Genomic DNA, 13,469 nt, shown 5'->3' with positions numbered 1-13,469 from the left:
TGTTTAGCCTGGAGAAGAGGAGGCTGAGGGGAGACCTCATTGCTCTCTACAACTACCTGAAAGGACGTTGTAGAGAGGAACATGATGGGCTCTTCTCCCAAGTGACAGGGGACAGGACGAGAGGGAATGGCCTCAAGCTCCACCAGGGGAGATTTAGGCTGGACATTAGGAAAAAATTTTTCACAGAAAGGGTCATTGGGCACAGGCAGAGGCTGCCCAGGGAGGTGGTTGATTCACCTTCCCTGGAGGGGTTTAAGGCACGGGTGGACGAGGTGCTGAGGGGCATGGTTTAGTGTTTGATAGGAATGGTTGGACTCAATGATCTGGTGGGTCTCTTCCAACCTGGTTATTCTATGATTTTAAACTTCCCCTGGTGCGACTTTGGCACCTCCTGAGCGTGCTCAGGGTGATGCTCGGTGCTGAGCTATGGGCTCCGTGGTGAGAGTGGGGCTGGTGCAAGGGGCTGGTTGCAGATGTGAGTCACACATTCAGCTCAGGCTTTGCTCTTCTCCAGGGGCTTAAGTGGCACCATAATCCCACACATTCCTGGTGTCAATCTAAACCTCTCCCACACAAGCTGTTCCTGTGTGTTCTAATGAATGGCACTGTTGCACCCTAGAAATGAGGTTTAAAGCTCCTTGTACTTTTAGTCACCTCCAAGACAACCAATGCAGCCACATTTTGCAGAATAGTAATATTTTTAGTTCTGTTTGTCTTTATTTCAGCATCTCTGCTGTGTGCCCTGTAGTACAGCACCAAAACAAACACTTTGCGCATACCAAATGAATCAGGACAGTGACAGTTGAGTTCCCTTCTTAATTGCTTTTGCCTGGGAAGGCAAACGTTTACACACAGATTAAAGAGTTAAGCATATTTAAAGTTCATATTCCCCTCTTCAGGTTTAGATTTCTTGCCTTTAGTAACAGGCAGAACAGGTCTATAAACCAAATCAAACCCTAAATCAACTCCAAAAGGTGGGTTGGGGGGTGGATGGGGAAGCCTAATGTGCCACCAAACATATTCCCACTAGGGAATAAGCCTTGATTCCAGAGCATCCCTCAGCAAAAGGCAGATGGATTTTCCAGCCTGATAAACTCACTTGCGCTCTGCAGAGCATCCAGATCCAAGCGCTCAGGTGGACAGCAGCAAAAATAAACCCAGTACTTCCAAAAAACAGCCACTCCCAGCTGCCAGTGCCTGAAGGAGAGCTCAGGCTAGAACATCATTTTAAGTACAAGAACAAGCTGGCAGCAGCACAGAGAATGAAAACATACAGGAGGATCACAGAAGGGTCATTTAGCAGCCAGACCAGAAACAACCTGATTTGTTCAAACTTTTATCACTATCAGACAGGTCAGATGGACTCGGGTTTGTGAGTAGCATTTCTCTCCTTAAAATGCAAACCCAACTATCTCAAGAGCCTGATTTGGTAGTTGAAGATGTAACTCCTGGCATCCAGATGCCATCAAATTATTGCTCTGGAAGCACTGTTTTCAAGACAGGTGGAAAACAGGACAGTTAAGTTCACAGTAACTAGAACCACAATGTGCTACAGAACTAACTTCCCTCTGCTCCCTGACTGCAGTGGGATATAAGAAAGTGGCTCTGAAGAACAATCATTCAGTGATGGAACTGCCAATCATGGAAGCACATGCTGGTATTCTCCCCTTCAAGGGCATCAGCTTCAGAGACAAACTCTGGAATCAAGCATAGAAGGCACCAGGGTCAAGTTTGTAGTCAGACCACACCTTCTCAGGAAAACTAACATATGTCTGGACTTTTCAATCTAACATGCATCATGTTTGGAGAACTCAAAAGGGCAGTGAAACAAATGTGGTTTTGATCCATGAACACTTCTTGATGCTATGGTTTCCCATGCAAGGAGCTCGCTGATCTGAGGTTCCCTTCATAGATGTGGGAGAACATATCTTTATGTCCACAGCAATTAGGATGAATCCCTATTCTGTTCCATAAAAAGAATCTTTGAGTGCTTCCTTAGGCTGTATCTTTTCACAAACCAGCTACTAGAATGTAGCTATGGGAACAGGTCCAGACAAGGACCAAGAAGATGATTGTGAGGGCTGAAGCACTTCTGCTATGAGGACAGACTAATAGAGTTGGGGTTGTTCAGCCTGGAGAGCAGAAGGCTGCAGGGAGACATAAGAGCAGCTTCCAGCACTGAGAGGGGCTTCAGGAAAGCTGGGGAGGGGCTTTTTACATGGGCCTGGAGTGACTGGATGAGGAGGAACGGCTTTAAATTGGAAGGGGAAGATTTAGATTAGACATTAGGAAGAAATTCTTCACACTGAGAGTGGGGAGGCCCTGGCCCAGGTTGCTCAGAACAGTGGTGGCTGCCCCATCCCTGAAGGTGTTCAAGGCCAGGTTGGATGGGGCTTGGAGCAACTTGACCCAGTGGGAGGTGTCCCTGCCCAGGTTAGGGGGTGAAACTGGATGGGCTTTGAGGTCCCTTCCAATCCAATCCCTTCCGTGATTCTATGAATGCAGCTCTGCTTAAGCCACAGCTGATCTGCAGATGCTGCCGGTTTCCCTGGGTTACTAAATCATCTCTTTACTCATCAAAAACATTCCTTTTCAGCAAGTTAGACCTCACAGCAACAGACCTCATTCCAAACCACCCACCTAATTTTTGATGATGAGATTAGCATGCACAACAGTAATGGAAAAACAGCTACTCCTGCAGCATCCAAGAGACACTGTCCATCCCTTCAGTCAATATTCCAACCCTGAAGGACCATCAGAGAAAAGGAAAACAAAAGCTGACCACAGACAGACAGAAATCAAAGACTGCAGAGCACAGTGTGGGGAGAAGATCCAGGGGAAAGGGAGACGACAGATGCAATCCACTCAGAGGAGAAATACCTATGGCTCTGTTAACAAGAAAATATTGCTGTTCCTCTTCCAATGATGGGAAATTCATGCTCTGTGTTCACTAGAAACTTTCTATAGGGGATTTCTTATAGCTTTTATGCTTCCACGTAGGTCAGTATGAAACTGGTACAGTGAAAAACCACCAACCTGGATTGTCATTTCCTACTCCACGTGATTCTCTGATAGCCTCATTTCAATGATTGCAGATGCTTTAGAAAGCTTGATATTCTCAACTGAGAGAGTGTGACTGAAATACACAATTTGCGTGCCCTGATTTTGGATTTATCTTGATTTAAGTTGACCTCTTTCCCTTCCCACTTCCCAGCCCTATTTAGAAAAATGCAAATGTATTTTTTGTTCTGGAATCAGGACAATCACTATGATATGACTGGCTAAGTTATTCTGAATAAAACAACTGTGGAATGTAATTCTGCTATCAGCTAGCAAACCGTGTGTCTTCTAATCCAGTGTCCTGCAGATGATCAGCTGAATCATCATCACCACGGAATGGATTTACATTTCTTTCAGTGGCGAATTCACAAATTATTCAGTGGGACTACACGCTGTTTGCACCATACGACTGAGTTACCATTTCAAAATGATGGCATTTGAGACAGAATTACATTTTTAAAGTCATAGAGGGAACGTGGGCAGTCTCTTCCAGTGCTTCACCACTCTGTCAGTAAAGAAATTTTTCCCAATATCCAATCTAACCCTCCCCTGGTGCAACTTGAGGCCATTTCCTCTCATCTTACCACTTCTTAAAGTAGAAAGCAAAGGAAACTTTTCAAACACCCAGGGTACATCAGGATATCACAGAACACAGCAAAACTCCAGCTCATGAGTGTCTGGAGTTGACAAGCAGCTGATGTGCACCACACAATGCTTCACTCACCTCTCCTTCCAGCTTCACCACCTCAAAACTCACCAGGGAACAGTTAGATTGGGCATTTTACTGAAAGAGTGGTGAATCATAGAATAGTTTGGGTGGGCAGAGATCTCAAAGGTCCACCACTTCCCTGGGCAAGCTGTGCCAGTGCCTTAACACTCTCATCGTGAAGACATTCCTCCTTATATCTAGTCTAAATCTGTCCCTCTCCAGTTTATTCCCATTGCCCCTCATCCTATCACTTCAAGCCTTTGCTAACAGTCCCTCCTCAGCTTTCTTGTAGCCCTTTCTGATACTGGGAGGAAGCCCTGGCGGCAGAGGCTGCCCAGGGCAGTGGTGGAGTCTCCATCCCTGGAGGGGTTGAAAAAGCCATGTAGGTGTGGCACTGCAAGATATGGTTTAGTAGGCATGGTGGAGTTGGGTTGATGATTGGACTGGATAAACTTAGGGGACTTTTTCAACCTTAAGACTATGACACACAAGCTCATTGCCTAGCAGCAAGGTATCTCCATCAACAGACACCGTTACAGAAACACCTTTGTTATTTAAAATGCATACCATCGTGATTACTGAGTGTGATCAGTGTAGCCTCCTCTAAAGTCTCAGAGCAGAATCCTACCTTCGCCTTATTACCGTGCACAAAGTATAGCATTTTCTGGCACTTCATCCTTTAAAATATAAAAAAAAATCAGCATTTCAGGAAAACAAAACAAAACCATCACGTGATGTTCACTTTGATCAGCTGTGAGTGAAACATAAAAGGCTCCTTTGAGGTAAAGTGGGTGCTACATTTTCAATATTAATTGATAGGAAGTCTTACTAAAAGCTGATGTGGTCAAAGCAAGCAGTTTGTGAGGAGAGGGGGCTCACACAGGAACAGCTGTTTTCCTACTGCCTTCTGCACATCCTTATTACAATAATTGTGCTCTTGTTAGGAGAATTGATGATGATTTCATACGACACTCCTCAGTTCACGGGAAGGCTTTACAAATGTTCAGTGAACACCTGACAAAATCCAGCCTGACTCATGACTAAATTAGCCTGCATTTTATGCTGAAAAAAACCCTTTATAAACATTTGACTGAAAAAAGCTCATGTTTAACTATGCACGGTGTGTATTTCCATCGTTCTGCCGCATCGGGGCAATCCCAAGCACAGTTACAGGCTGGGAGGAGAACAAATTAGGAGCAGCCCTGAGAAAAAGGACTTGGGGTGCTGGGAGAGGAAAAGCTCAACATGAGCCAGCAACATGTGCTCACAGCCCAGAAACCAATCATGTCCTGCGCTGCATCCAAAGCAGTGGGACCAGCAGGGCCAGGGAAGGGATTCTGGCCTTCTGCTCAGCTCCCAGGTGACCCCACCTGGAGCCTTTCATTCACCTCTGGAATCCTCAACACTGGAAGGACATGGATCTGCTAGAGCAAGTCTAGAGGAGGCCACGGACATGATCCAAGGGCTGGAGCACCTGAGAAGAGGCTGAGAGAGTTGGGGTTGTTCAGCCTGGAGAAAGCTCCTGGAAACCTTAGAGCTGCTCCCAGTACTGAAAGGGGCTCCAGAAAAGCTACGGAGGGGCTCTTGATCTGTGAGTCCAGGGATAGGATGAGGGGGAATGGTTTTCAGGTGAAAGATGGGAGATTGAGATGAGGTGTTAGGAAGAAATGTTTTTCTGTGAGGGTGGGGAAGCCCTGGCCCAAGTTGTCAACATGAGCTGACAATGTGCACTCACAGCCCAGAAAGTCAACCCTGTGCTGGGCTGCATCTGGGGCAGCTGTTGCTTCTAAATCCAGTGTTCGAAGGGTGAGCAAAATTGCTGCTGACCTGGGCTGCGCTGGGCTGGACAGGCTCTCTCAGAACTATGGTTTCGCTCTGAGGAGGAACAAGCCAGCCCTTTCCCCACCCCTACGTTCTCCTTATTGATCCTCTGTTTAGGAATGGTTGGACTCGATGATTCGGTGGGTCTTTTCCAACCTGGTGATTCTATGATTCTCTAATTTATAACTTTGCTCTTGTTCTTTGAACATGTTCTGCCTTTGTTTGGAGAATACAGACATCCCATCACACAGGAAGATGCTGCCAAGTGCCTCAAGAGGAGCCTCATCCATCCCACCTAAGCCTTACCATTAGGTTCAGCATGCTTGCTTTGGAAAGGAAATAAAAACCCCAAACCCAACAAATCAAATGCAACTCAATACATGGCTTTCCCCCACTGTGACACCACTGCTTCCCTGTCTTGCCTACTGCTTCCTCCACTTGTTTATTCAACCCCACTGTAGCACTTCACACTAGATGATAATTAAAATGAAACCAGTCCTTCCTCTGAAATATAAATCTACAGTTTAAACCCTGTCATCCACACACTGTGGACAATACTAGTGTAAAATGGGGCAGCTCTGGTAACTCCAGCTGGTCCTAACGTGGCTTGCCCAGGTCAGCCCATGCACCTCAAGCATCAAGCCTACCTTGAGAACATCCCTTGCCAGCCACCACCCCGTTGCTGTAGGACAGGCTGCGTGCTCAGTGCCTCGTTGCTCCCACCAAGCTGGTGCACAGCCTGAGTCAGCTCAGCACCCCCACTGGGTCTCTGCAGCCCAAGGAGGACATCAGGGCCACTACGACCACCTCCTTAAATCACCCATGTTCCCAACAGAATGGCGCATGTCCCCAGGGCCCCACAGGAGCCACGGTCCTGGCTCTGCTCAGGGTGTGCAAGCACTGAGCTTGGGAAGCAGAAGGTATCTCCTAGCAGCCTCTCGGTTGTGAGGGGAGGATCTGCTTGTTGACAGAGTGGCCATCAGCACAGCACTCCACTCCTACAAGTGGAAGGAAAACACAGCAAAACAGAGGCAGGGAGCAAATCTGGGGGTCTTCCGAAAGTAAATCCTCCCATGCGTCACTTCCCATGACAGCCAAGATATCTGCTGCTCTCTTCACACACCACCAGCATGAAGGGCACGTCTCATCCTCTTGATTTCAAGGGGATAAAATGACATAATCTGATAGTGCTGCAGAAAAGAAGGGGTGGCAGAAGGACGTGAGGGGGAGGAATCTGCTATAGTTCTGCAGAAGAAAGCCTCAGTGCCATCAGGACATGTTCCATCCCCAAAACAGGCAAAATCCCAGAGCACGCTGGGACCAGAGATCACAGACTTCTCAGGTGGCTGGGACTTCATCTGTCAGCAGCAGCTGCTGCCTCCTCTGACTCCTTAAGCTTGGGCAGTGCAGGGGGACATTTGTGGGGATCAAAGAATCATAGAATAACCAGGTTGGAAGAGACCCACCGGATCATCGAGTCCAACCATTCCTATCAAACACTAAACCATGCCCCTCAGCGCCTCTTCCACCCGTGCCTTAAACCCCTCCAGGGAAGGGGACTCAACCACCTCCCTGGGCAGCCTCTGCCAGTGACCAATGACCCTTTCTGTGAAAAATTTTTTCCTAACGTCCAGCCTAAATCTCCCCTGGTGAAGCTTGAGGCCATTCCCTCTTGTCCTGTCCCCTCTCACTTGGGAGAAGAGCCCATCATGTTCCTCTCTACAACGTCCTTTCAGGTAGTTGTAGAGAGCAATGAGGTCTCCCCTCAGCCTCCTCTTCTCCAGGCTAAACACCCCCAGCTCTCTCAGCCGTTCCTCAGAAGGCCTGTTCTCCAGCCCCATCACCAGCTTCGTTGCTCTTCTCTGGACTCGCTCCAGAGCCTCAACATCCTTCTTGTGGTGAGGGGCCCAGAACTGAACACAGGATCCGAGGAGAATAACCTCCCTGGACCTGCTGTTCATGCCGTTTCTGATCCAAGCCAAGATGCCATTGGCCTTCTTGGCCACCTGGGCCACTGCTGGCTCATGTTCAGTTGGTTGTCAACCAACACCCCCAGGTCCCTCTCCTCCAGGCAGCTTTCTAGACAGACTTCTCCCAGTCTGTAGCACTGCACAGGGTTGTTGTGCCCCAAGTGCAGGACCCGGCATTTGGCCTTGTTAAACCTCATCCCATTGATCTCTTCACAGGCCAGAGAGCATTGGGCTATGCTGCTGGAGACAGAGAACACTCCACCCTGCAGACACAGTGAAGCAACTGCATGAGGACTTGGGCATCACCCTACCTCCACTCAGCATATATCACATCTCAGAACATATCACTTGTGACAGGAAAGCGTAACCTGAGGTGTGACAGCACGCAGAGATGAAAGATATGAGGGAAAAACATACAGAGAAAAAAAAATCTCTGACAAATAAGGTCTTTATCTGCCAGCCTTCAGTGAACAACCAGAAATCCAGAAAGCCAGCCTGTGCCATCTCTTTCAGAATCACAGAATCATGGAATCATTAAGGTCGTAAAAGACCTCCAAAATCATCCAGTCCAGCTATCAGCCCAACACTGCCGTGCCCACTAAACGATACGTCCCCAAGTGCCACATCTACACAGTTTTTGAACCCCTCAAGAATGGAGACTCCACCGCTGCTCTGGACAGCCTCTGCCAGGGCTTCACCACTCTATGGGTGAGGGAATTTTTCCTAATGTCCAACCTAACCCTCCCCTGGTGCAACTTGAGGCCACTTCCTCTTGTCCTCTCACTCCTTGGGAGAACAGACCAACACCCGTCTCACCACACCTCATTTTGGGGATATACACAGAGTGATGAGGTCTCCCCTCAGCTTCCTTTTCTCCAGATCAAACAACCCAAGTCCCTCCACCACTTCCAGACCCCTGGGCTCTAGCCCCTCCATGTCCTTCTTGCACTGAGGGGCCCAACACTGAAGCCCTTGCCCTGCAGGACCCACCACCAGCCCACAGAGTCCCACACAGACCATGGGCTCACCTCAGCCAGCCACAAACAGAGCAAGAACTGCCGTGTGCTTTCCTTCCCAAAGGACTTCGCAGAATTTTGTTCAAAAATCCAAACCAACCTCTGGGCAAAACTCTGCAAGCAGTAATTCAGGAAAAAAAAATTGCATTTGCCCACCCACCATTAGCCTCACCTGAGCAGGGATGTGGCATTTGAAAAACTTAATCAAGGAAAATTAGTTTCCATGGTAACTAATGGCACATTTAATAGATGAAGTCATGAGGGCTGTGTATAAGAATGCTCCAAATTATGAATAGCACTGATACATCGAACACATCACAGTCGGTACACAGACAGAAAGCAGCCATGCAAGAATGTGTTGGGGTGCTCAGAGCTTTCTGTCTGTTAGGGGGGAGGCTACATTGCAGTTCTCTTCCCCTCCAATCACAGAATTATGGAACAGTTTGCATTGGAAGGGACCTCAAAGCCCAGCCTGTTCCACCCCCTGCCATGGGCACGGACACCCCCCATTGGATCAGGGGCTCCAAGCCCCATCCAGCCTGGCCTTGAACATCTCCAGGGATGGGGCAGCCACAGCTTCTCTGGTGAATCTGGGCCAGGGCCTCCCCACTCTCACAGGAGAACATTTCTCCCTAAGATCTCATCTCAATCTCCCCTCTTTCATCTGAAAACCATTCCCTCTCATCCTATCCCAGCACTCTGTGATCAAAAGCCCCTCCCCAGCAATCCTAGAGCCCCTTTCAGTGCTGGAAGCTGCTCTAAGGTCTCCCTGGAGCCTTCTCTTCTCCAGGTTGAACAACCTTAGCTCTCTCAGCCTGTCCTCTTATGGGAGGTGCTCCAGCCCTCAGATCATCTCTGTGGCCTCCTCTGGACCCATTCCAACAGCTCCGTCTACTTCTCATGTTGGGGATTCCAGAACTGCACTCTGGGCTGCAGGTGGGATCTCACCAGAGCAGAGCAGAGCGTCAGAATCTATTCCATCCCTGCTGATTCCACTGCTTTGGATGCAGCCCAGGATATAGTTTGGCTTTCGGAGCTGAGAGTGCATGTTGCTGGCTCATGCTGATCTTCTCCCCCAGCACCCCAGATCCTTTTCCTCGGGGCTGCTCTCAATCCTTTCTCCCCCCCAGCCTGTATTTGTGTTTGGCACCGCCCCAACCCAGGTACATTAATTACTGTAGCTTTACATTATTCTCCACGAAGGCCTCACCGATATTGATTAGACCTCAAAAAAAACCACAAATCAAGTTTCAAAGCTGTTTCCAGTTTGAAAGTGCAGCCCACCACTCTGGCTACTGGACAATCCCTAGTTCCACCTGCCTGTAACTCCTTTTAGGGGCAATTTTGCAGCACGCGGTGTGAAGGCAGTAAAGCCGAGGACAGATTTTCAAAGAGAGGCCCCTCTAGAGCAGCATCATTTCAACAAGACTCAGAGCTGATCACAAAGAGGCACACACAAGTCATCAACCTCTTTGAGAGCTGCATCTATTGATCGAAGACTTAAAAGCAACGCCTGGAAAGACAAAAAGGCATAAACGTGCGCTTTGGTAAAGCACGCAGGAGCACTGACATGAAAGGGAAGAAAACTTTCATTCCTCCTCCCAGGCTTACACCAGCAGCAGACACCGACACCGGCAGCCTCAGATCACGTAGCACAGCATGCACACCCACACCAGCTTCCATCAGCTTTGGTTTTAAAGCCAGGAGCACACCCTTAGAAGAGGAACCCCACAAGAAGCTCCTTCTCTCTGCCTTTTCCAATCTGTGAAGGAAGGAGAAGAAAATATGGGTCCCACCTAATTTGAACCAATTCCCCATTGCTACAATCTTCCTGCTACGGTTCCTCATACCCGGTGTAAAATAACACCAAAGTCCAACAGACACAAGCAGAAGGGGCTTACACAAGGTAAGCTGAAGGCACTCTCATTCCAAAAGGCACTCTGGCTCTAGGAGTTCCAGCCCTGTCCTCTTCCCCAGGAGGAGCTTTCAGATCTACAAGCACTCACTTGCAGGCACTAACGTGCACAACAAAGTTATCTTCATATGTAAAAACTGTCCCAAACACAAAACTTGGGTATTCAGGAGGCACCTTGCAAAACAAAGGAGAAGGACACATATGAAACCTTCTGAGAAAGCCTGTTTATGCTCTTTCTTTGTACCCCAGTAGTAGGGTGGGTGCTGCTCTTGATGCTGAAAATGCCGGCAAATCAAACTCTTAAGAGTTTTAGAAAGCAAGCACCCTTTATCAGGCCTGGGCAACATTTATCATAGAATAGTCTGGGTTGGAAGGGATCTTAAAGATCCTCCAGTTCCAACCCCCCTGCCTCGGGCAGGGACACCTCCCACTGGATCAGGTTGCTCCAAGCCCCATCCAACCTGGCCTTCGACACCTCCAGGGATGGGGCAGCCACCACTGCTCTGGTCAACCTGTTCCAGGGCCTCCCTGCTCTCATTGTGAAGAAATTCCTCATTATGTCTAGTCTAAATCTGCCCCTCTCCAGTTTATACCCATTGCCCCTCTTCCTATCACTACAAGACTCTGCAAACAGTCCCTCCCCAGCTTTCTCATAGCCCCTTCAGGTACTGGAAACTCGCCCTAAGGTCTCCACATAGCCTTCTCTACTCCAGGCTGAACAACCCCAACTCTCCCAGCCTGTCAAATGCAGAAGTGATCTCCATCAATCATGTGCAACGAGCTGTTACTGAATATATTTCCCTCTGATTTAAAACACTGCTTTAAAGAAAACATGCTATCAGAGGGACATTCTATCTAACTTTCAAAAACCACAACTGCTTAGATGAAGCTTTACTGTACTTCAGCTTAAATCAAATTATTCCACTTTGAAATATTCCACATACTGTATCAGTCTATTCTCTCAAGTAACAAGGGATGGGATTAGAGGAAATAGCTTCAAGTTGCACCAGGAGAGGTTTAGATTGTATATGGGGAAATATTTCTTTACCAAAAGAGCGGTGAAGCCCTGGCAGAGGCTGCCCAGGTATGTGGTGGAGTCTCCATCCCTGGAGGGGTTCAAAAAGCATGTAGACATGCAATTTTGGAACATGATTTAGTCGGCACAGCGTGGGTTGGCTGGTGGTTGGACCTGATGATCTTCGAGGTCTTTTCCATCCTTAATTATTCTACAGTTCTTCAAAGGAAGGATGCACAATGGATCTTATCATCAACTACACACAGCACTCAATCACCACTTCATTTTCTCCTCTGTTATTGCATGTTTTCTGCCCACTCATGACATTCAGGAAAACAGAGTGAACACCAATGGAGACTTTACAAATGCTTAGCGTAGGGTTGCTTACTTTTTACAGTGTTAAAAACAAAATGAGTTTCTATGCCTGTCAATAATGACTGAAAAAGTTTGAGAAACACAAGCGAGTTGAAGATCATTCTTAGAATACATACATAATTACTGATTTTATAAATTTCCTTCCCAGCGCTTGATAAATATCATTTTGGGAAAAAAAAATCCATATAATTTGCAAACTAAATATGATCACCTCCTGTGCAAAAAAAAATTGAAATACTTAAAAAACTGGTAATTACCACAAAATGTGGATGGAAGCCACTTGGAAATAAAAAGAAAAAGAAAAATGTATTTTCACTACTACCACCTGCAAGGAGAACAGAGCCATGGAATGGTTTGGGTTGGAAGGGACCTCAAAGCCTATCCAGTTCCACCCCCTGCCATGGGCAGGGATTCATCCCACTGGATCAGGTTGCTCCAAGCCCCATCCAACCTGGCCTTGAATGCCTCCAGAGATGGGGCAGCCACAACTTTGCCCCACTGTCACAGCAAAACACTTCTTCCAAAGATCTCATCTCAGTCTCCCCTCTTTCAGCTGGAAACCATGCCCTCTCGTCCTGGCCCCGCACTCCCTGATCAAGAGCCCCTTCCAGATTTCCTGGAGACCCTTTGACTTTCCAGAGCACTAAAACTGAATGGACATTTAATGGGAAGGTGATAAAAAAGGTTATGTTCAAACACAATCCTGCCAAGCCTCCTGCATTTTGCTGTAGAATCACCCATCTAAGCCCACCAAAACTCTCCATGCTCCCAGGTAATTAATCTGCTAGAGGGCAGCAACACTGTGGTTCTGATGACATCCAAGACCCAAGGGCACATCAAGACTCCCCCCAGCTCTCATGTGCCCACTTTCCAGGTCTTCACTCTGCTCCACACTGCTCACTTCCAGTTGTCCCTGTCATCGTATTTGTTTTCCCTTTCCTTCTATCCACGTATGTGGATCACTCACATCAGGACTCTATGTAAAATTTTTGAGTTTAATATCACGTTCCTAGCCAGACACCCAAAAAAGTCATAAGACCTCCTGCTGTTGATATTTCTTCTGCAGCACCCCAATACCAAACCAAAGGCCTGAACAAATCCTATTGCATTGATCTCGATCCCTCTGCACCAGTTTAGTCCTTAGCAGAAGATGAAACAAACCTACTGAGAGTCAGCACAAGCACAGGAAAGGTGCGGTGACCAGTGCTAGGCTGCCACTGGGCACGGTGGGGGCTCACCTGTGGCCGAGGATGGCCGGTGACCAAGCAGGTCAGCTCCAGCGTCTCGCCCTCGCGGATGGTGTACACCCTCTCTGAGTAGCGCTCCTCCTCAATGTTGCACGCCAGGCCCGAGTGCACGATCCGCACGGTGGGGGGAGCTGCAAGACCCAGACAGAGAAACCAGGTGAGCATCAACACAGAATTGTGGAATGGTCTGGGCTACAAGGAATCTCCCATCCAGTTCCACCCCTTGCCATGAGCAGGGACACCTCCCACTGGATCAGTTGCTCCAAGTCCCATCTCCGTGGACTCCTCTGGACTTTCTCCAACAGCTCCATGTCCTTCCTGTGCTGAAGACTCTGCAACTA

The 13,469-nt window shown here is 48.0% G+C and overlaps 1 protein-coding gene across 1 annotated transcript in view; it reads right to left on the bottom strand.

Annotated features, from left to right (window-relative positions):
* MDGA2 (MAM domain containing glycosylphosphatidylinositol anchor 2) overlaps window positions 1-13,469 on the bottom strand; it is a 359,263-nt gene that overhangs the window by 214,456 nt on the left and 131,338 nt on the right. Inside the window, exon 2 of the mRNA XM_069856787.1 lies at window positions 13,120-13,259. Within this exon, the coding sequence (XP_069712888.1) occupies window positions 13,120-13,259 (140 nt within the window). The remainder of the gene's footprint in view (window positions 1-13,119; window positions 13,260-13,469) is intronic.

This window comes from Phaenicophaeus curvirostris, chromosome 5, assembly GCF_032191515.1.
Source record: "Phaenicophaeus curvirostris isolate KB17595 chromosome 5, BPBGC_Pcur_1.0, whole genome shotgun sequence".
NCBI lineage: Eukaryota > Metazoa > Chordata > Aves > Cuculiformes > Cuculidae > Phaenicophaeus > Phaenicophaeus curvirostris.
The sequence above is the reverse complement of the archived record's forward strand: the minus strand, read 5'-3'. Positions and strand labels throughout refer to the sequence as shown.